Here is a 24,317-nt window from a genome sequence, read left to right as displayed (position 1 = left end):
GTAGAAACATTTCTAACACTTGTAGCAGCATCTCCAACTCCTACAGCAGCAACATCATGTCATCCACCTACCTCCAACACTGGTAGAGGCACCTCCAACATATGCAGCTTACAACTCAACACATGTAGCAACATATCCAATGTCTCCAAGACATGTAGAGACATATGAAACACCTATAGAAGCACTCTAAATAGCTACAGTAGTAGCATCTTCAACCAATACAACATGTCAACCTCAATCCAACATCACATGTAGAATCCATCTCCAAATCACCTCAACTAGGTTTGGTTATAAGTATGTTGACATCAATGCCAACTAACAAGTCCATCAAGTTGAACACTCATCACATATTATGAGGTAGACATAGGCATATAATGAATAACAACAAGACCCCATTGACATCAATGCCAACACTTCCATGCCAATAGTTTCAATGAGCATGAACTTCAAGTAAGGAATGGGAGTATAAGTCAAATACATTCCTTCTTGGAGACAAAGAGAAAAGGAAACTAAAAGAATACTTGGGTGAAGAAATAAGAAAACCAGGAGAAGTGTCTTCTAGTCGTCCACATCCAAGATGAGAATCAGAGCATGCTAAGAATATATTAAAGGGTAATGCTTCTATGAAAACTCAACGTTCGAAGGTTTGGAAGAAAAATGAGGATAATATACTCAGGGGGAGTAGATTCTCAGTTTCTCTTTATTGAAAGAAGATAATGGATTCAAGTGAAGCCAAATAAGTTAGATGCGTGCATTAGAAAGCTAATACATAGAAATTCATCTGATTGATGAAGGTAAGTCAAAGTCCCCATGTTGTTTACAATGATGATTTTTTTCATTTCAAAAGTATATCAACATTGCAAGAGTAGAAAGTGTAGCATGTGAGGAGTTCACATCATTTTATGTTGTAAGAAGAAGAGGAGTTGCAACAGAAGTGTGGAATGACAAGAGGCCTAGAGTGAAGTCAAATCTACCAGATCAGTCCCTAGGTAGAAACAAAGAGGTCAAAGAAAATAAGATATCATTGGCTCAGGGGGGTGTTGCTTTAGTAGAAGTAACTGGAAATGATCTTTTACCTGCAGGAAGAATTTTTTTTAGAAAATGAAAGGTTTGCATCTTGTTTGAAATGCGCTTATTTCATTTAAGTTATGAATTTGATTAAGCCTAGCAATCATGTGTTCATGAACACAATTGGTACAATATTTTCATGTCCCTTATCTTTCAATTGGTATCTCTATGTCAATTGATGGCCTTTGGTTCATGTGGAATAACCTTTTAGTGTAAGTGGACATTCTTTTTTAGTCAAAATCATATGAGTTTGTCTAGCACATTGTCCAATTTGTATCAATTTCTTGGTACAGTTTGTGTTGTTTTAGCAGTAGTCCCGAGTCATGGATGTATGACCTCAGAGGGAAAAGTGTTGATTGTTAGGATTCTCAAGAGAAGTGAGCACAGTCTCAAAAGCAAGAGCAATAGTGAAGAGTAATCCCAAATGCATTATTAACTATGGTATTTGCAGCAGTAGCAATACCAGTCGCAGTCCTGAATGGTATCATTTTCTATTTAATTGGTACAAAAGATGCATTGGTAGAGAGAATTTTCAACCATCAGCCATAAGGTGTCCAGAGGTAGATTACCATTCAAAGAAGAGGTAGTATACGTTCAGGGGGAGCATATCATATATACCCAATTCTGTAGAAGTGGAGGAGCGACTAAAAGAAGGCACAAGGAGTCATTTTGTTAATGTTTGTTTTTTGCAGGTGTCTTTGCCCCTAATGGTGCAACTAGGATTGGATGGAAGAATTCAAGTTCCTCATAAAATATATATCAACCCTTGAGATGAGAATTTTTCATAGAAGAGTGCACATCAGCAGCCAAACCCTTAGACATTATTTGGAAGGGGGAGAAGGAGCAGTTTGTATCCCTTTCCCATTGATGTCAAAGGGGGAGAGTAAGTTGTTTATGGCCAAATCAAGGGAGAGACATGGAAGAGAAAAATCAATTTCATCCATTGTGGTTGTTACATGTAGCATGAGAAGTGACAATCAATCTAGATAAGTGAGGTTTTTCCATCAATTCCAAATAAGTATATTGTTGTACAGTTGGCATTGTTAGGATGGTTGGTGGAATCAATTGTGTTGGCATTGATGTCAACTAGGCTAGCATTGATGGAAATTGGGTTAGCATTGATGTGCATGGTGTGTCAAGCTCAGGGGGAGTCTCACGATTTGAAGGAATTCTTTCCTGAGGATATCAGCTCAAATGCTTCTAGAAGTGGCATAGTTAGATAGTGATAAAAAAGAGCTTTCCAATAGTATATTGAAGTCCACAAATGGCCTCCTAGATCAGAAGTTATTTCCAATCAAAGTTTAGTGCCCCCCAAATTCAAAGATGCAGAGCCAAATATGAAGTAGGGACAAAGGGGTGACCAAATTTGGCATTTTTCAAACATGGTAGATTTGTTAACAGAGATGTTGAGTGAAGGTTATGGAAAACATGAGAAGATAACACAGCAATGGATCAGATGCTCATTGGCTGACAGTGGAGCCCATAGAACACGTAACCTATTGGAGTTTCCCCGAAAGGTTCAAAGGGTGCACAACAGTTGAGGCCCAAGATGATGTATGCTTGAGCAGAGGTGGATAGTCCACATAGCAATGGAACAGGCGGCAAGAGCATTGATTAAAAAATTTATAACAGCACGAGGAAGTTCCACAACCACATCGTCCCAAAGGTCCTTCCCCGAAAGAACCAAAAGAGCACAAGTATTGCACATAGGATGAGACAAGCCTGGGAGGATGTCAGTGGTAGTAAATGATTTTCATTGGTGGAAGTCTACAAATCGAAGGTTCCATATCCATATCATCATGGAGGTCCTTTCTATTGAGAATTCAATAGGGAAATGATTATGATTAATTCTCTTTACTTGATAACTGTGTATGATTCCTTTTTACTTATTATCTTTGTTCCTTATTATTATATATGTGAAGCATCAAACAGCTACCAAAAACAAGAATAAAAATGACATAGTATATAGGCTTTAATCCAAGACCAAAACCTCTCCTCTTGAGAGGAAAACACTTGTATCTCTTCTCTTCCTTATAGATTCTTCAATTGACGAATTCCATGACCATAAGACTGAGACCAATACCCTCCAAGACCAAGACTAACCTCTTTGAATGATGTGGCAAATTTCATTAGGGGAATTTTGAGGTCTAACATGGGCCTCCTAAGAAAAATATATAACCAAAATAAACTTTATAAGAACCAACCGGATTCAAGATGATGACGTAAACCATGGGGAATGATTCACCATTTTTGGAGTAAAAAAGTAAAAATATTAAAAATAATAAAACTACTTTTTCAACTCGTATTTTTAACTTATCTCCCTAAGGTTTTACTCAAATTTCGAGCAGGAGTACTCATTAGATGCAAAATTTAATTCCTCATCCAAGGAGTACCCATGTTGTATACTTTTGATGGACCCTACTATACAAAAAATGAGAAATACATGAAAAAATGTGATTGCAATCACGTTTTTCAAGTATTTCTCATTTTTCGTGTAGCAGTGTCCATCGAAAGTATGCAACATGGGTACTCCTTGGATGAGTGATCCAAGTCTAGGTGTGACAAAGGACCCTTCCAAGACCTTTTACTTTCATGATGTGTTAAATTTCATTTTTAAAAGAAACATAAATGAATACATCTGCATGTTGTAAAGAAGAGGAACATGTCAATCATCAACACATGAAAACATAAGTCATTGATAATGGAGTTCGTCCAGGAGGGACTATGTCTCCAGGCCTCGATGTCAAGATGGTGTAGGCCGCTGCATTAAGTGATGTCAATAGTGATGATGTACACAAGAGATGATGTCGCTATCATACAAGGAAAATGCCCTCACGCAAGAGTAGCTCTAAGATATGTTCCACTACAAGAACTCTCAGTCAAAAGACTCCTATCAATATGACATAAACTCATGCATGATGAGCATCCCACCAACATGGCATAAGAGGGATCTCAATGCAAAACATGCATGACGACAACATGAGTATCCCATCAACATACAACAAAGGGATCTCAAAACATAACATGACGAATCATGACAACAAGTACATCACATAGACGATTCTGCGTCACATCAAGCAGGAATCATGAAAACAAGTAATAAACAAGATCCCACATCAAGCATTAAATAGGGATCTGTGCAGCACGATGCATAGCAAAAGTACATCCAAGGGCCATCTAAAAAAGCAGATGTCAAACTACTGAAGATGTTGGTGTCATCGATCTCACAGCATCAATCAAATGGAAATGGTTGCTCGCACATGAATGTTGACACTTGCACTCCACTTAGAAAAGTGGCTGGAAAATGAAATGAGCGAATGAAAAATCTAAACACACCATCAAATTTGTGGCGTTGAATAGTGCAAAATCAACTATCAAATTTCTGAATTCTGAGAAATTGAGAATCTAGGGCTCAAGGAATCTTTTAGATTCCCCCTAGATTCCTCAAAGATTCTGCTCCATGGGTGGACTGGAAATCTGCAACTCAAAAGGTGAATTTAACCTCACCATTGTGATCCCTACGAAAAACCATGAAAAACAACTATAAACTTGATTATATTCCGACATGGAGAAAAATTACCTCCTCGGGAAAATTTCAAGGATCATGGTTCCACTCCCTGTTTCTGCAGCAATGATGGTTCCACCTGCATACTAAAAAATGGCCAAAAAATGCAGAACTCTGATGGAGAAACAGACAGTTCCATTGCATTCGTGGCATCGAGAAGTGCTGAAACCATATAAAATTTGTCAAATTCTGACAAAGTCAAATTTCTCTCCTCCTACAAAATTCTCCCTCGAACTGTGTGCCCTACCTTCCTCCGTCTCGAAATCTGTGCCTACTCCTGGTTCCTCCATATGCCCAGGCGCACTGACGAAATGAGCATTTATATAAATTTACGGGCGGATTTGTCAATAAAGACCATTTGGTGTAACGATTAACATACCCAAATTTGGTGTAGGAGGTCAAATGGTCAAACCCCACCTCTTCCATGTTTAAGGTCTTATTGTTTCAAAAAATCCGCATGTTTGTTTATTGGGGGGTTGGGTCTGCATTGGGTGCCCCCCCCCCCCCCCCCCATAACTCCTGTAACCATACATTAAATGGGGAGTGTGTTAAGTTTGATGCAATAATGGTTTTTTAGTGTTTGGTGGTTGGTTCGTTTATGGGGCCGCCCGGTGGGGGTCAGCCCACGTGGGACGGGCGGGTTCAATCCCCGTCGGCCTCACAATTCTTATATGTATGGTATATATATATCGAGAGGTGTGGGTGGTGGGGTGGTGGCCCACCACCTCCCTTTTTTTTAATATTTTTTTTTTATAATTAATAAGCCACAATCAAAAATTCATTTTTAGGCCGAAGGAGTCTTTTTAACCAGGCCATAATTTTTCCCAGAATCTCGCCGGAGTTGGCCGGATTTTGCCTGCCGAAAAAGGCCAAATTGTGTCTTTGTTAAGCCTACCTAGTCATCAAAAAGTCAACCCAACTTTTACTACCTCTATCTCCTTCATCCTGACTCGGATTGACGAACCGTTCACACTGCCACGATTAGGACGATGAGATCTACGCTCTAGTCATGGTTCAAGCATAATCCACACACTTTGATTTTTGAGTTTTCCTGAGTCCTCTACGTCTTATGTGTGTCTCTAGAGCCACCTGGATCAGTCTTCTCCACTAAGGAGCTTTTGGTCCTCCAAAAGCATAAAAAATAATCTACAACTTCTCTGTACCTTGTCTGCATCACAAGCGTCCTGAAAGTTCTCGCTTCCATCTCCTTCACCTTTGTTCTTCAGAGCGTTAAGCGATGAGCCGGCAGCTACAACCTTTGCAACCTGTCGTACATTGCTTTGCAAATTACATTCTTGACTTTCATGACCAACTAATGACCCAAGCATCCCATACTTGCCACAAGTTTATAACACACACTCGGTGGTCAAGTTTACATCAAGATGGAAACAATACCCCAGCTATGACAATAAGGCCAACATATCATTGTTGCTTCAACAAGTGATGGAAAACACATCATCACTGCAACACATGATTTACAAAGATAAGGCCAAACATTATTTTGTTTTGACAAGTGATGGAAACACGACATCACTTTCACAGTTTATCATGAAACTCAAGACCAGACATCATTGTTGTTGAACAAGTGATGGAAAACACATCATCACTTTTACATTTTAAAATGCAACAAATGATTTACAAAAGAACAACCATGAAACGCTAACATATGTAGAAACCATTTTTCACTTATCAAGGTGAATGGGTCACCTCCTTGTGGCGCATTCGTTTGTCGAACAACTGTTTCACCTAGTTCATGCACCGACACTTTGTCTTTAAGGCACTGCTCTAGATGGAGCCTCCAACAAGTGGCTCTTTGATGGCCACGTCTGTTGCAACGACTGGAATAGGTTTTCTTCCTCCAGATCTACTTAACATGTTTCTTTACCTACCGTTGAGAGGGTCTTTCATGCCTCATCCTTTTGTGTGCTGCCATTCTTTTCCAACACTTAGAAAATGTATGGTTATGCAATCCACAAAAGGTACATGTTTTTCGATGTCTTGATTTATGTCCATCATTAAAAACATGATCATGATCGACATGAACATTCGAATGTCGAGAGTGGATCCTTGCTGTCTCTAGTGTAAGTATGGCAATGAGAGCTTGCCTCAGCTCTCTCCCTGCAACGAGCATTGTCATGGGATGATGAGGATGTGTTCCCATTATTCTCTTTCCTCGACGATGTCTCGGAAGAATCTGACACCTTCGAGCATTCTCCTTTGGTGTATCCCATGCCTGAAAATTGAGGTCTCTGCACAACCTCCAATGGTTGAGTTATGCCTTGGTTATTAACACCAAGTTCTTTTTCCTCCTCGTGCCTTGTCCTGGTAAGGAGCCTCATGTTTGTCCCTGTAATTGGGATCTCCAAATATCCCACATAAATCATACTATGTGAAGATGAAACCAAAAGGAAATCAACATCTTTTACCTCCTCTGTCGATTTGGAAAGAACTGATGAGGGCTTCTCATCATCTGTTGTTGGTGGTTCGCTAGCTGTCTCAACGCATTCCCAAACTTCCTTTCTGACATACCCAAGTCCTACTTGGCGAGGTAATTCTTCTACTTTGATGGGGTTGATAATGTCTTGGCCATTAACACCCAAGCCTTTTCCTTCATACCCCATTTTCTTCAACAGTTTGGAGCCAATTCCTGCGGTATGATTTTCAAAAATAGCGAAATCATCATCGTGAAACATACATGAAGATGGAGAACTACTTTTTACCTCACATGGGTCACGTTGCAGCTTTTCCAAGGCATCGTTCTTAGCTTGCAGTTGTCATAGAAAACTATGTTTCTCCTCTTTCTCTTCATGTAGACGCATCTTCAATTCAACGTTCTATGTTTGAAGACTATGTTTTTTGTGCTTCAATTCTTCCAGGGCCTCTTTCGTGGCTTGCAACTGAAGCTGCAATCGCTCCTTTTCCTCTGTCTATTTCTATAGAGTTTCATACATTATTTCCACTCGTTTGGAAATTTTGAGCATGGTCTCGTACATCGCTTTTTCATCCTATGTCGCTGCACATTCCATTGTTCACGCTGCAATTCACATCCACGCAAAGACCGCTCTGATACCACTTGATCCAGGTCCAGCTGTGATAAAAGACCCTTCCAATACCTTTTACTTTCCTGATGTGTGAAATTGCATTTTTAAAAGAAACATAAATGAATACATATGCATGTTGTAAAGAAGAGGAACATGTCAATCATCAACACATGAAAACATATGTCGTTGATAATGGAGTTCGTCTAGGAGGGACTACGTCTCCGGGCCCCGTTGTCAAGATGGTGTAGGCTGCTGCATTAAGTGCTATCAATAGTGATGATGTACACAAGAGATGATGTCGCTATCATATAAGGAAAATTCCCTCACGCAGGAGTGGCTCTAAGAGATGTTCCACTACAGGAACTCTCAGTCAAAAGACTCCTATCAGTATGACATAAACTCATGCATGATGAGCATCTCGCCAACATGGAATAAGAGGGATATCGATGCAAAACATGCATGACGACAACACGAGTATCCCATCAACATACAACAAAGGGATCTCAAAACATAACATGACAAATCATGACAACAAGTACATCACATAGACGATTCCACGTCACATCAAGCAGGAACCATGAAAACAAGTAATAAACAAGATCCCACATCAGGCATCAAACAAGGATCTGTGTAGCATGATGCATAGCAAAATAAGTACATGAATAAACTGCATATACCTCACATCCAAGGGCCATCTGAAAAAGCGGATGTCAAACTGCTGAAGTTGTTTGTGTCATCAATCTCATGGCATCAATCACATGGAAATAGCTACTCGCACATGAATGTTGACACTTGCACTCCACTTAGAAAAGTGTTGGAAAATGAAATGAGTTAATGAAAAATCTGAACACACCATCAAATTTGTGGTGTCGAATAATGCAAAATCAACTGTCAAATTTCTTAATTATGAGAAATTGAGAATCTGGGGCTCAAAGAATCTTTTAAATTCCCCCTAGATTCCTCAAAGATTCTGCTCCATGGGTGGACTAGAAATATGCAACTCAAAAGGTGAATCTGACCTTGCCATTGCGATCCCTACAGAAAACCATGAAAAACAACTGCAAACTTGATTACATTCTGACATGGAGAAAAATTACCTCCTCGGGAAAATTTGAAGGATCATGGTTTCGCTCCCCGTTTCTGCAGCAGTCATGGTTCCACCTGCATACTGAAAAATGGCCAAAAAATGCAGAACTCTGATGGAGAAATAGATAGTGCCATTGCATTCATGGTGTCGAGAAGTGTTGAAACCATATAAAATTTGTCAAATTATGACAAAGTCAAATTTTGCTCCTCCTGCAAAATTCTGCCTCGAACTACATGCACAGCCTTCCTCTGTCTCGAAATTTGTGCCCACTCCTAGTTCCTCCATCTGCCTAGGTGCACTGAAAAAATGACCGTTTATATAAATTTCTGGGCAAATTTGTCAACAAAGACCATTTGGTGTAATGGTTAACATACCCAAATTTGGTGGAGGAGGTCAAGTGGTCAAACCCCACCTCTTCCGTGTTTAAGGTCTTATTGTTTCAAAAAATCTGCATGTTTGTTTTTTGGGGGGTCGGGTCCGCATTGGGCGGCCCGCCCTTACTCCCATAACCATACATTAAATGGGGGTTGTGTTAAGTTTGATGCAATAATGGTTTTTTAGTGTTTGGTGGTTGGTTCGTTTATGGGGCCACCCAGTGGGGGTCGGCCCACATGGGCCAGGCGGGTTCAATCCCCATCGGCCTCACAATTCTGATATGTATGGTATATATATATGGAGAGGTGTGGGTGGTGGGGGTGGTGGCCCACCACCTCCCTTTTTTAATATTTTTTTTTATATAATTAATAAGGCACATTCAAAAATTCATTTTTAGGCCGAAGGAGTCTTTTTAACCAGGCCACGATTTTTCCCGGAATCTGGCTGGAGTTGACCGGATTCCATCTGCTAGAAAAGGCCAAATTGTGGCTTTATTAAGCCTGCCTATTCATCAAAAAGTCAACCCAACTTTGACTTCCTCTATCTCCTTCATCCAGACACGGATTGACAAATTGTTCACATCGTCGCGATCAGGACGACGAGATCTAGGCTCTTGTCCTAGTTTGAGCATAATCCACACACTTTGATTTTTGAGCTTTCCTAAGTCCTCTTTGTCTTGTGTGTGTCTCTGGAACCACTTGGATCAATGAGGAATCAAATTCTACATCCAACGAGTGTTTCTGCTTGAAATTTGAGTAAACGCATAGAGAGATGAGTTGAAAATATGAATTGAAAAACCAACCTTTTTTTTTTACCTCTAAAATTTGATGATGTAATCTAATATTATTTTATTATTTCCACTATTATTTTATAATTTCCTTAGGAGGCCCATTTTAGACCTCAAAACTCCCCTAATGGATCTAGTTAAACCCAGTTAAATCTCTTCCAGTAGCATCTTTTCGACATTCTACTGTAAGATTTTCGGCCTCCTACTACAGATCTGAAATTTCAACCTCCCCACAATTGTTGTTGCCACACTTGGGAACCTTGATCTTCTTCTAGAGCCCTCCTATTACCTTCGCTTTCCTTTCCTTGAATTTTGGAGCTTGAGAGTGACCCTTGGTGACCTTCGCTTGACTTCTTTGCCTCCTTTTCTCCAAGATCGAACTTGTAGATAGATGCCCTAGGTCTGTTGCAAAAACCCTAATCCTCTTTAACATGGGTGAGAGAAAGATAGCGCAAACATAAGTCTCCTTCATCCTTCTTCTTCTTCATTGCCTCTTCCTTCCTCTTCCTTCTCTAGAATGAGTGGTGAGTGAGTTTTCTTCAAGGAGGACAAGTGATCTTCTATTTATATGCTCTTCAAGGGTGGACATGACTCTTCCTTTAGGTCGACTTACTATATGCCAGGCCGACTTGGTCTTGTAGGGTATTCCAAGACTTTTAAAGACAAAAATAATTTTCTTTACAAGTTGCAATGTGCCCAATGGGATCTTCAACTTATGACAATGACTCTTTTGACTTCTTGACCTAGGAAAAACCCTAGAAGCACTCAATGGGCGCTTGACCTAGAAAATAAAATACCTTGAGCATGAAACCCATGCTCAAAAATAATAATAATAATTTTCTTTCATTTCATAATTTACAACAATCAAAAAACATTTCATACTTATGAAGACCGAACCTAGTTATACATTTTTCAACACTCCCTCTTAACTAGGGAGGTATTCATAAGAGGTACATGGACATTCTCAATCTGAAGAGATCTCATAAGAAGAGTCAGATTGGTAACCCATCTGTCTCACATCATATCAACCAGCAATGCCATCTAGCAAGGCCTTAACTAACTTCTTTGTCTCTCCACAAGATCAAAGCACAATGTTGGAGAGACAAACAATGTGTTGAAAAGTGTAACTAGGTTCGGTCTTCATAATGACGTGTGCAATTGTGATTTTATGTAATTGATGAAAAGAAGAAAAATAAAATTATTATTCTAATTCTTGTCTGATGGGTTTCATGAGAAAGGAATTTTATCTTAATGATCGCTCCCATTGTGAGCCTTTAGGATTTCTCATTTAGTCATAAAAGTCAATTTGAGTCTATGTCATGTATGAAGGACCCTTTTTGGGCATGTTACATTTTGTATGAGTCATTAGATAAGTATAAATAGCCCTCCAAGACAAGCACAAGCATCTCCCTTCAAGTTGGCTTCAAAAGGAATAATAATATCTCTCCAAATGACACGTCAGCCTAGATGGATGACAAGTCGTCTTACTATGAGGCTAAAATAACTATAAATAGGAAATCATGTCCACATTTCAAAGCAAAAATTTTAGTCAAGGTTTGAAGTTTGTGAGTGATGTGAAGGTAATAAAAAAGGAGATTTATAATTAGTGAAAGGAAGGGAAGGAAGAGAGAAGTCCCTAGCATTGTTTTTAGATCTATTTTGGGTTTGTTTTAGGACACAGGTGTGAAGAAGGAAGAGGAAACTTGCTACAGAAAGAACTGAAAATAATAGCAGTCCTCATTGGGCAGCCGAGTTGGAAGAAGGTCAAGACAAGAAGGGAGTTGATTCAAGCTAGAAGAAGACCCTATATAAAGCGAAGAAAGTGAAGGCATAAGATAAGGTATTTTGCATAACCTAGGGTTTTTAAAATAGGATTACAAACCTAATTCAATGAGGCCGAAGGTTTGAAGGAGAAGTAGGTCGAAGTGGAAGAGGAGCCGAGAAAATGGAAGGAGTAGAAAGTTGACTATCGTTGTCTAAATATCTCATCAAGAGAACTTGTGTCTTTGTCCTGGAGTGGAAAATAGGTCAAGGGTCTTGGTCTTGGTATTCGTCAATTAGAATCTCTATAAGAAGAATAATTTGTTCGGGTTTTCCTCTCAAGTGGGAGAGGTTTTGGCCCTAGATGATAGCCTATATTCTGTGTCCCTTGTCTTTTTATGGTTTATGCATTGGTAGTTGTTTGATGAAGAATAACACTAATAACCTAAGTAAAAGAAGATCGTAATCGAAAGAAGTAAAAAACACTCACAAGCAGTTACTAAAATAAGAGAAATCACTTAATTTATATGCCCTATATTTCTCAACATGGTATGGAAGGTTGTTAATAAGTGTAACTAGGTTCGTTCTTCATAATGACATGTACTTGTGATTTTGTAAATGATGAAAAGAAGAAAATAAAATTATTTTTGTGATGCTTGCTTCATGGGTTTCATGAGCAAGATATTTTATTTAGATGTATCCCATTGAGAACCTTAGGATTTTTCATTTAAGTCAAAATAACTAATTTCATGTATGAAGAGTTCTTCTTGAGCATGTGTCAATTGTATATAAGTCTATAAATCCCTCCAACAACAAGCACAAATTCCCTCTCTTGATGTTTTCCTATAGAAGAAGTAATGACTCATATCGGCTCTCTTAATTAAGGAGACACACCCATTCAGATGCTCATGTCAGTTCATTATATAGGACGAATTACTATATATATGTGGCTAGGCACTTCGCATTATACATAGTACAAAAGTTCGATATCTCTGAGATTTTCAGTGACCTAGAAAAGGGATCAGTTCGGATCTCTAGAATAGAAATGAGCTTAGATACAAGGTAAAACAAGTAAGATGATAAGGGAGTAGTGAAGTGTAAAGGATGATTGCAGAAAGAGAAACTCGGATCTCTTCTAGAATTCGGATCACATAATAGAGGAAAAGTTAGATGTATCTCTGAATTTGGATTACATTGACTAGTTCAGATCAAATCATTGCATGAAGTTCGGATCTTTGTCTCGTTGCTAGGAAAAAGTCTCATATCAGTGATACAAAGATTTAGTGCTATCTTTGATGACATGACAGTAAGATTCAGTGCTTCTAAAGTGATCACATTTTGATGACAGTGATGAGTTTTCTATGACGACAGTGACATGACAGTTCATTGTCATGATAGGAGACGATCTCATTTTATGTTAATGCTATGTATCGAATAAGGTTGAAGTGGAAGAGAAGTCAAGAAGAAGGATTCTTGTCAAGAGGACTTGTGTCTTGGTCTTGGAATGGGTAATAGGTCAAGGGTCTTGGAATGGGTAATAGGTCAAGGGTCTTGGTCTTGGTAGTTTTCAATTGGAATCTCTATAAGAATAATTTGTGTGGGTTTTTCTCTCAAAGAGTGAGAGGTTTTGACCCTAGCTCATAGCCTACATTTATTGTCTCTTATCTATTTATGTTCACAATTGGTTACTGTTTGATGAATAATAACACCAATAATCTAAGAAGAAGAAGATTCTAATCTAAATAAATTAAAATGCATTCACAAGAAGTTGCTAATTGAATAGAAATCACCTAATGTTAATGCCCTATATTTCTCACCATGGTATCAAAGCTAAGGTGAAAATTAAGGGAGGGCATCTAAACAAAGAAACACTCAAGGATTGAGTTTCAAGAAAGGAATCAGAGAAAAGTGAAGGATATACATTGAATAATCAAACCCTAGATCAAAGGAGGAAGTCTACTTCAAAAGAAGTCTTAGGATCATCAAATAATCGAGGCCAAATCCTTATTTATACTCACGAGGGCTTCATTGTGGGAGCAATACCATAGCATGTGGGTTCATATTGGGGGATATATAATGAGCAAAAAATGACATAATATATTGGGGGATATATAGGAGGTAAAGGGTTTTTATATTGATAGTTATATAAAATGGAGCTCAAAATTAATGAAAAAATATAAAGGGGTATAAAAAATGTTAATGAAAAAATGGATACCTACAATATCTAGTGAAAGTAGGGTTTTTTAAATTGGGAAGGAATATTGGGTTTATATTGGTAGGGGGTTAAATAATATGATTTTTAGAGGTATTTTCCAATATGTACTCAAATTAAGGGTATTGTTTAATATTCCATGATCGCACATGATATATCAAAGGTTCATTGAGTGAAGCCCTCGTGTTTATACTCAAGGTGAGTAGATCTACAAATCAAGGAAAATAGAAGTCTACACCATCAAGTGTATTGAATCCTATAGTGTTTAGAAAAATACCACAAATACCCTAATCAAGATTAATAGATCTACAAAGAAAGGAAACCCATAGTATAGAGAAGCCTTTCTAGGAATAATATCACATCATCTTGGAGGTCCTAGAAGCATTTCTTATCTACACTCATTCACTACCAAAGAAGTCAAAGTATCTTGAAGGAAAGAAAGCATTATCATCATATTCAAAAGCTATAATGAAAGCTCCCTATCATTGTAGCAAGGATCCCCTCCTTATCCTTGAAGAAGATCATTTGAGGAAGCATCAAAACATCCTCATCAATCACCATCAACAAAGGAAGCTAGATCTAAAGGCGTTGACGTCATAAAAGGAGAAATCTCCTTTATTGAAGAAGGGATTTTCATTTGGAAGAATATCATCCAAAAGGATCACTAATACATCTTCTTCAACCACCATCAAAGTGATCAAGTTGAAGATTTCATTTTCATTTGTCAAGTAAGTATCTTTCATTTTATAATCAAATTTGGTAAAATGACCTTGTTTTGCAAGGAGATCTATAAGTTGTTTAGGCCATCGAAATTCCTTGCGTGGAAAAGGAGAATAAAGTGAATTTATTGAGTATATCAATGAAAAGGTCTCCTCTAAATACATGGAAAGGGGAAAAAACCTCCTCAGAGCGCGCGCGGAGCTGGAGCGGGATTGAAGACTCGGGAGCAGTTGCAGCTTCGCCTCGGCCTGGGCCGCGAGGCCTGTCTTGGGGCCTGGCCTCCGCCATGGCCCATTCTGATCCATCTCTGGGGGATGCAGAGAAAGCTTTCTCTGATTTGGTAAAATCTCTGCCCCCCGTCCGTCCGAAACCAACAACATCAAAATTTGTCAAGAAACTTGATACACTCCAAGAAGTTCAGTTACCTCCTTCTCTCCCTCGAATGGCAGCGTTATCTTTAGCAGAAAAAGGGCTCATAGGGCAGTTCACAGGCTTATGGCCTTCACCAAAGACAGTCCAGAGATGGGTGGAAAGGAACTGGTCTGATAAAACACAAGGAAAGATCTCGATTCGATTTTGTGGCAAAGGTTACTATACTTTTCACTTTGAAACCAAGGCAGACAAGGATCTGATATTCAGGAACGGGCCCTATTTCATGGATTCTCGAGGGTTATATCTGAACAAATGGACTCCTGACTTTGACCCTGAACTCGATATTCCTAATGCGGTACCGGTTTGGGTCCGTCTTCCCCACCTCCCTCTGCATTGCTGGGGAGACGATTCGGTAAAGGCAATAGGGAATGCTGTAGGCAAGTACATTGACAGAAGCGAGCCTAAAGATAACATGCAAGCCTGTGCAAGGATTTGCGTAGAAGTGGACCTTGGAAAAGGCCTGCCAGAAGCCATCAAGCTGAAGGTGGATGACTGGAGCTACATACAGCAGCTGGACTACGAGCAAATACCCTTCAAATGTAAGGTATGTCATGAATACGGCCACTTTGCTAATAGATGCTCTAAAATTACTAATCCTGAAGCTGAGGACCAAGCAGAACAGTGGGAAACTGTGAAAAAAAAGAAAGCAGCACCTCAACCAAAGCAAGATCCACCTTCTGAACATCCGGGCTCTTCCTCCCCCCGCCCCACCTCTCCCTCTCCAAATCCTCCTGGACCCTCCCTTGAATCTTCTTTCCCCTCCTCCTCCAACCCTTTCTTTATTTTATCCTCTGATGACCCTCAGTCTGACCAGCCTTCTCTGATCGAACCTCCCTTGATTTCTTCGACCCCCTCTCAGCCCTCCATAGATCCTCCCCCCCCCAGAACCACCAGAAGCTCTTCAAAAGACTTTGGCGCCTCCAGCGATATTCATAAGAAACCGGGACCAGGAAGAAAGTCAGCCAAGCAACATCGGGAAGAAAGCACACAAAAGGACATAGCCCTAGGGATTCAAACCCCTATGGAATCCTTCATTACAGGTTCACAAGAAAAAGAAACAGTAGGTAAAGATTATGAGAGGCGAGCACCTCCTCGCTCAAATGCCTCATGATGAAGCTTTTATCATGGAACAGCAGGGGTATGGGGCACCCCTCCAAATCAGCTGCCCTACGAGATCTTCTTCAAACAGAAAGACCAGAAATTGTCCTGATACAGGAAACCAAGCAAAGTCAGAGCGAAATGCAAATAATTATAGATGCCCACAAAAACTTCTCAGGGGCCAGTAGCAACTCCAGAGGAGCTTCTGGAGGAATTACAACTATGTGGAACAAGCAGTTCTGGGACTGCAATTCCTTCGTCCTCAATCAAAATTGGGTTAGAACCAACCTTAGTAACAAGGAAGAGAGCTGTGATCTTATCATTTATAATGTCTATATCCCCAATCATTACAGGGAAAAGGAACAATGTTGGAAGGAACTGAAGGAAGAAATAGACAATGAGCAGAACTCAAATGTAATTCTTGCTGGAGACTTCAATTTAATCCTCCATGCGAATGAGAAAAGAGGGGGCATCTTCACCACCGATCCCTTCAGAAGGCAAATGGAAATGATAATGTCTGACCATGAGCTGATGGATATCATTCCAAAAAACAGGAAATACACTTGGAACAACAGAAGGTTGGGGCCAGGCAACATTATGGAAAGATTGGACAGGATTTTGGTTAATGTCTCCCTCCTCTCTTCCTTTGCTGCAGGCCACACCAAAATTCTCAGTACCACAGCCTCAGATCACTTCCCCATTATTTTAACGCTGGACTCCCATTCTCATTTGGGTCCAATACCATTCAGATACAATCCTCTGTGGAAAGACAACGCTGAGGCCGAGGCTATCATAGACGCAACCTGGAAGCAACACGTTGAGGGCTCCCCAAGCTATATTTGGGAAACAAAACTTCGAAACATAAGGAGAGCTCTAAAGGATTGGGCAAAAATCAGCTATCAAGAGCCAGAAAAAATAAGGGAAAAAATACAGCAGAACTTGGAAGAGATTCATAAGCAAATAGAGGACCACGGATTCACCCATCAACTGAAAAACCAAGAAAGGGAAGTTCAGGGCCAGCTAATTCAAATCAAGAGAGCGGAAGAGATCAAGTGGAGAATCAAATCAAGAGAAGTATGGCTGAAGGAGGGCGATAAAAATACGGCCTACTTCCATAAGCAGGCCACAGTCAAAAAAACAAGGAATAATGTAAACACGATAACTGATAGCCAAGGCAGCCAGCATAATGATCAAGAATCCATCAAACGAGCTGCCTTCCTCCATTACAAATGTCTCCTCACGGAAAACCAAGGAGATGCTGATTATTCAAAGCTCCTTAAGCATCTACCGGGGAAAATATCTCTTGAGGAGAATGACAGCTTAAACAGTGAAATAACAGAGGAGGAAATCAGAAAAGCCATCTGGACTTTACAACCAGATAAGTCTCCAGGTCCAGATGGATTCCCAATAAATTTTTACAGGGACCATTGGCATTTGATAAAAAAAGACCTTGTTAAAATGATGAATGGAATCCAAAGGAAAAAGAAGATGGGGGGCTTCACAAACTCAACTTTCCTTGCCCTCATCCCTAAAGAAAATCGCCCCACTTCTTTCTCCAGATTTCGACCTATTTCATTGTGTAATACTTCATATAAGATCTTTGCAAAAATCATAGCAGCCAGACTCCAACCCCTTCTCCCTTCCCTTATATCCGAAAATCAAGGAGGCTTTATGTCCAACAGGCAAATTCATGACACCATCACCTTGGTCCAAGAAGCTATTCACTCCAGCACTTCAAGGCAGGAGAAAGGTTTCGTTCTTAAGCTTGACTTAGCCAATGCATTTGACCGAGTACGACACTCCTTCTTGTTTGCTGTATTGAGAAAAATGGGATTCAACTCTGACTTCATCAGCACCATTGCAGCTTGCATCTCTGGCCCTTGGATTTCGCCTCTCATAAATGGACGCCCTTGTGAAGCATTTCAATCCTCAAGAGGGTTAAGGCAAGGTTGCCCCCTTTCTCCCTATCTTTTCATCTTGATGGCGGAATCCTTTAGCAGCGCCCTGGATCACAACAGAAGAGTCGGCCTCATCTCTGGTATCAAGTTTGGAAATGGAGTGAAGAATATCAACCACTCTCAATTTGCTGATGACACTCTGCTCATTGGAGGGGCATCCACTACTATAGCAAGGCGTTTCAAAATCCTTCTGGACCAATTCATGGAGTGCTCAGGAGGAGAGGTCAACTTTCATAAAAGTTGCATCTATGGATGGAATATCTCCAATCAAACAGCTCACAGCATAGCCAATATTTTTGGAGTAGCCTACAAAGCAACCTGGGACCACTTCACCTACCTTGGGATGCCGGTCACCATGGGCTCTCTAAAAGCCACTACCTGGAATGAAATAATAGACAAAGTCAAAAGGAAGGTACAGCAATGGGGAACTCAATGGCTTAACCCAGCAGGCAGATTAATTTTGCTCAAATCAGGTATCTCCTCCTTACCACTATACCGCTTCACTCTTTATCAAGCTCCTGTCTCTTTTCACTATAAGCTGGAAACTGCCCTCCGCAACTTTTTATGGCAAGGAGGGAAAAAAGAAAAAAATAGATTCAATTTGGTAAATTGGAAAAGCGTAATTCAATCCCAAGATAGAGGTGGACTGGGAATTAGAGCCCCTAAAATTCTTAACCTTGCTTTCGGGATCAAAATGGCTTGGAGATTAATCAATGATCCAAAAGCTTGGTGGAAACAGGTCATTGAATGCAAATATCTCTCTGACAACAGGCAAAGACTCCTTGATTCTGATATTCCCAGTAGAAATTCTACTAAAATCTGGCACCTTTGTAAGAAAGCACTTCCCATTCTCAAACAAAACATCTCAAAGATCCCGGGGGGAGGGACCAGCATTAATTATGCCACCGACAAGATAATGGGTTTCCAACCTCTAAACACAGTTGAAGAAGCCATTCCCTTCATCCTCCATCTTAATAGCAAAGGCATTCAGAGGCTTGATCAAATTTCAAAATGGGATGTTGACACAGGAGCCTGGACTAGCTGGGATTTTCCAGTTATCCCCCCAAACTTAGAATTAAGTTTCCAAGCTTTTCAAAAAAACCTTCAGAACAGAGCCCCCATTAAAAAAGGCACAGCAGATGGATTTAGATGGGACCCCACGGGCTCAAGCTACACCATCAAGTCCGGCTATCAATTCATCTGCAACAGCACTTATCAAATTCCTATCTGGAATCATTGGAGAACAATATGGAAATCAGAGGCCATCCCCAAGGTCAAATTCTTCATATGGTTGCTGTTAAAAGGCAAAATCCTCACTTCTGAAAATTTAAGAAAGCGAGGGATATATGGACCTTCTATTTGTCCTAACTGCTGCTCAGCAGAAGAAACCATCCGCCATCTTTTCCTTGATTGTCCCTTCGCGAAGAATTGCTGGATCAATATGTCCAATTTGGGAAATATAACATGGCAATCTCACCAGAACATTGCAGAGGCAATTCAAGATTGGAGAAGGAGCTGTCCATGGAAGGATAAAAGGAGCAAGATTGTCAAAAGAACTTGGGATATCATTCCTCACAATCTCTTATGGAAAATCTGGCTTACAAGAAATAAAAAAATCTTCCAAAACAAAGAGGGTAATGTATGGAAGACATGCAACAAGGCCCATCTTTTGGCACAGGAGACAATCGCAGCAAAACACTCAGGGACAGTCAAAGCAGCAGATTACTCAGTTGAGGAGAGGTCTTTTATTAGGCATATTCTTGGCCGGCCAGGACATCAACAGAGTATTCAGAGAACTAACAGACAGCATCATGACCAGACCAAGAAGTGGGATATCAGACTTCCAACCCAGGAATTCAAGAAATGGATTCAGAGTAACAACTGCCCGATTTTATTCTTTGATGGCGCCTCCAAGTCCAACCCAGGACCAGCAGGCGCGGGAGGAATTATTATAGATGAAATAGGAGAAGAAATCAGCAATTACGAATGGAGTCTGGGAAAAAAATCTAATAATAACGCAGAGGCCTTAGCTCTCTATCAAGGGTTGTTGCAATTGAAAAATCTGGGGATTAAAAAAGCTTTAGTCATTGGAGATTCCTCTATCATTATTGGCCTCATGAACCACAACCAAAGATCACCAAACAGCAACCTTCAGCAACATCTCCAACGAATCAATCTACTTCTCAAGCACTTTGAAAAAATCAGCTTCTACCATATCCTTCGCACGCTCAATGGGGAAGCTGACAAACATGCGAATAACGCAGTCGGAAAACCGGAAGGTGTGATGAGGCACAATAACAGAGACACCTTCCAGCCTCTGCCATGATTCAGGCAAATCCTGACTTTGCCCAGGCTCGCAGATCCACCAAGCGTGCGACGGGCTTAGCTTCATCAGCACCAGGACACTTGACAGAGAGCTTGGAATGCATCAGTAGTCTCATCCAAGCATCGACTCAAAGAATAACTTGCATCCCAAGGAAAACCAATCAATTCAGTGAAGGCCGGAAGATCGATTACGCTGCTCCAGCAGATCGCCATCGGGATTTAGGAGAATATCTAACTGCCACAAAGGATCCGCCTACAGTAATACACTCAGGCTACAGCAGGTTTCAATCCATAAATACGGGCAGAGGAAAGAAAAGCATTGTCATTCACTGCTTTGCGCAAGAGCAGATTCATTGGTTTGATGAAGGCGCTCTCGTCCAGGGGAGAAGAAAAGATCAGTCATCGGTATTGCTATTTTCTATCTTGTTTATTTCTCTTCTAATCTCAGTCGTGGTGTTTTACAGGAGTAGAATCTGTGGGGAGGCCAGTATTGCTGCTCTAACCCTTCTTCACTCTCTGCCCTCTTTCCATTACCTCCGCTGGTCGCTTTTAAATCGTCAATCTTGCACCTACAGCAAGCTCCCCTCTGTTTCTTTCTCCCCCATCTTCAGTACTCCCCCTTCTTGCTTGTGCGCCATCATCAGGGTCCACTTATATTTCTCCTTTGGCGCTCAGAAAGTGGGATCTCCTGTATCCTTTGATAGTGCCCCTCAAACCCGTCCGCATTATATTTACAAAATCTTCAAATCCTTAACTGCCTTCTGGGGCCTCTTCCTTTTTTGCATCCTCCATTTAATGGCACGCAATGAGGACTGTCTGCACTGCGCAGACCTTCAATTCGAGCTGGAAGAAATAAGGACCCAACAGTCTCTGATTGAGGAAAAACAGGGTATTCTTGCAGCAAGGCTAGAAGAGCATGACCGGCGTCTAGATGAGCACAGTAGAAGACTATTTGAACAAGACCGCATCAACACGGAGAAATACAAAGCAGAAATTCAGCTCTTCATGCACAGGGTCTCATCTCTCCGAGATCAATTCGAGCAGCTTTCAAATCGATGTGGCCATGTTGAAGAATCGCTCGCCACTCTGAAATCTTGGATGGATAAGCACCCCAACGCCACTAGCTCATCCAGCGCAAATCAAGGAACCAAAGATGAGAATCCAGAAGAATCAACAGCGAGACACATTCAACACATAATGATCGATTGAATGAAAACCAAATGCATCTTTTTGTTATCTTCTTTCATCAGAATCTATACCAGCAACATCTCTAGTAGTAGTAAGGAGAAAAGTAGCCTAAGGATCAAGGGGGCAGCCTCATTTTGTAAACCCCTTGTTTCCTCTCAATCTGCGAACTTTATGTACACAGAGGGATTCAGACCCTCGTTTTTTTCAGAATGCAATACATAGCAACCGACTCTTTCAAAAAAAAAAAAATACATGGAAAGGGATTCTTATGAAAGGATCCCTCATATAGCAGTGTTGGAGACATCACAAAGATATATATGATAAGTTGGTAGAACTATTCTCTGAATATGTGATAAACAAGGTCACATCACTTAGGTCTGATCTACACAAATTGAAGGTATCAAAGGATAAAGGGTTATCTTCATAAGATCTCAATTACAATATCTAGGATAAAATAATCTTCATACAACTAACTGATGAACAAGGTAACAAATTCCTATGATGAGAAGAAGGCTATCCCATTCAACAACTTGTGGTTTCTATGCAATATAGAAGAAGACAGGTTGAGGGGAAAAATTATTCAAACATTTTCCAAAAGAAAAGAAGAACATAGCTAAGATTCAATGCTATGAGCATTGCAAGAAATATTGTCCTAAGCTCAAGTAGGTCAATAATAATAAAGATAGAGAAGAATTCCATTTCACCGAAGAGTGGCGGAAGCTGAAAGAAGGAAGTCCAAGGAAGAGGAAAACCATTAGAAGTAAGAGCTTGTGACATCACCATAGGAAGCATTAAACCTGTATGATAGTAAACTATGAAGGACATAGCTCTTGAGAACCTCATTGGAAACTTAATAAAGGGAATAAGTCATCTAGGACAAGTCTCGTCATACATCAAGTCAAAAAGGAAACATCTGTTGGATAGGGATATGCAAGATCCTCAAAATTCTCTAATGGAATCCTCATCGGAGAATTCACCGATCTAGAGTGGAAGCAAGTGTTTCATCAGGAACTCCAACATGTGGAATTCATGGGATGTTGGTATGATGACATAATAATGAAGCAGATCAAGGGATTGAAGCTCTTTTCAATCAATAAAGTTGTTGAAAGAATCCAAGATGGCCTAAAGGTAAATGAGGTATGTATGCTTGTATTCAATATTATAAAGTCATGTTGTATGGTTCCAGGTAACATGGATCACTACTTGATCTTTAGAATCATGATCAAAGGAAGGGGATCTCCTCCTATGAAAGGTTGCCGGAAGGAATGGGTCACACTATATGAAATCAACATAATATGTCCTCATATGGAGTATGAAGTGGTTGGCTACAATTGAGGAACTCTGATTAGAAGCTCTTGGGAATAAAAATAAATGTGTTAAGAAAGGAAGGAAGAGATCGTGAGCAGAGAAAATTTTAAGAACCACCCTAAATTTATATGTATAATAAATGGGTGAATCCCCATGATACATAGGAAAAATGGGAGGCAATTTTATCAATAATATAATATGTATATATATATATATATATATATTTTTTGGCGAATCTCTCACCAAATTATATTATCTTGTAAAATCATGGTGAATCTTTCACTGAATTATAAAATCTTGTATGATCTTGGCAAATATTTCACTGAATAATAAAACATTGTGAAGTCTTGGCCAATTTTTTGTTAAAGTATGAAACCATATATGATAATAGGAAAACATATTCATTAAATTGTAATATACTAACATACATGTTTGGAAAAAATATACATAATTTTCTCTTCCTACAAACAATGTTGCAAGTTTCAGTGGTCATGTTTGTCAAGGTTCTTACTGTACACTCTTTCATATCCTTCTATTAGTTTTGATAATATTCCACAACAAAGTTCTTGTAGGTGTTGATCTTGACCATCAATTCTGTCAAGGTAGGAGAGATTAATCTTTTCTCTACCACTTTTGTCAAGCTATGAGAGATTAATGTTTGTACAAATTTTGTTTTACTTTTCTCCCAACTTTTGTTTCCTTGAGTGTTTCCATCACTACCTTGTTGATTCCATATCAAAATAATTTCTCAAATGCTAGCCTAACTATGGCAAAGGACTTTCTTGCTTCTACAAATTTGCAGCCTCATTGTAAGGAGAAGTTGTTATATTTGCAAGGGTAATTTATAAAGACTTTCATTCGCTCTCCGGGTAGTTTTTAAGCCATCTACCTTTAGGTAGTTCATCCTTCCATATGATATTTGGTCATTACACTCTGTTCTTCAAGAAATATATAAGCTATGAAAGTCATTCTACCATTTCATGAAGTGTTGAATCAAGGGAATCTCATACCCATGAACCTTACCTATGGTCTTACGATGCAATCTTCTGTTTTGAGTCATTGTGTTAAAGTCTCTCCCCTTCAAGTAGGCTTTATGTAAGTAGGAAAATGAAACAGGGCCCCCTTACTTACCGACCTTCCTTTCTCTTACCTAAATAGTTGTATCTTACACAACCAACAAATGGTTATTACCTTGAATTATGGAGTTTAATAGACCAACAATAAAATATTTATGTAACTCTGGTCCCCACCATTTAAACACCTTATGGTCCAGCACGAATGAGGGCATGTTAAGGATTTCTTCATTAGTCTTCGTAAAGATCATTTTAATTCATATTCATCATGGCTTCCGCTAACGACTCATGTAGGGTCACTTGGCTTGGCAATGAAAAT

The 24,317-nt window shown here is 39.8% G+C and overlaps 1 protein-coding gene across 1 annotated transcript; it reads left to right on the top strand.

Moving 5' to 3' along the window:
- Positions 1–14,755: 14,755 nt before the first annotated feature.
- LOC149193653 (uncharacterized) lies at positions 14,756–20,430 on the top strand. Its single transcript, XM_089407387.1, has 2 exons — positions 14,756–15,532; positions 16,264–20,430. Exons 1-2 carry the CDS (start codon positions 14,756–14,758, stop codon positions 20,428–20,430), a joined length of 4,944 nt encoding a protein of 1,647 aa, XP_089263513.1.
- The last annotated feature ends 3,887 nt before the right edge of the window (positions 20,431–24,317 follow it).

This window comes from Pinus tabuliformis, chromosome 2_2 (assembly GCF_031772625.1).
Source record: "Pinus tabuliformis cultivar Carrire ecotype Pingquan chromosome 2_2, CPIR1, whole genome shotgun sequence".
In the NCBI taxonomy this organism is placed as follows: Eukaryota; Viridiplantae; Streptophyta; class Pinopsida; order Pinales; family Pinaceae; genus Pinus; species Pinus tabuliformis.
Note: the sequence above shows the minus strand (reverse complement) of the source record. Positions and strands in the feature narration are given on the sequence as shown.

What these genes read in the sequence shown, in the direction of transcription:
- LOC149193653 (XM_089407387.1), top strand. Translation starts at nt 14,756, where the DNA reads ATGAAAAGGTCTCCTCTAAATACATGGAAAGGGGAAAAAACCTCCTCA. An exon ending in CAGAAGCCATCAAGCTGAAG is followed by an intron (nt 15,533 to 16,263) that starts GTGGATGACTGG and finishes GTCCTGATACAG; the next exon opens with GAAACCAAGCAAAGTCAGAG.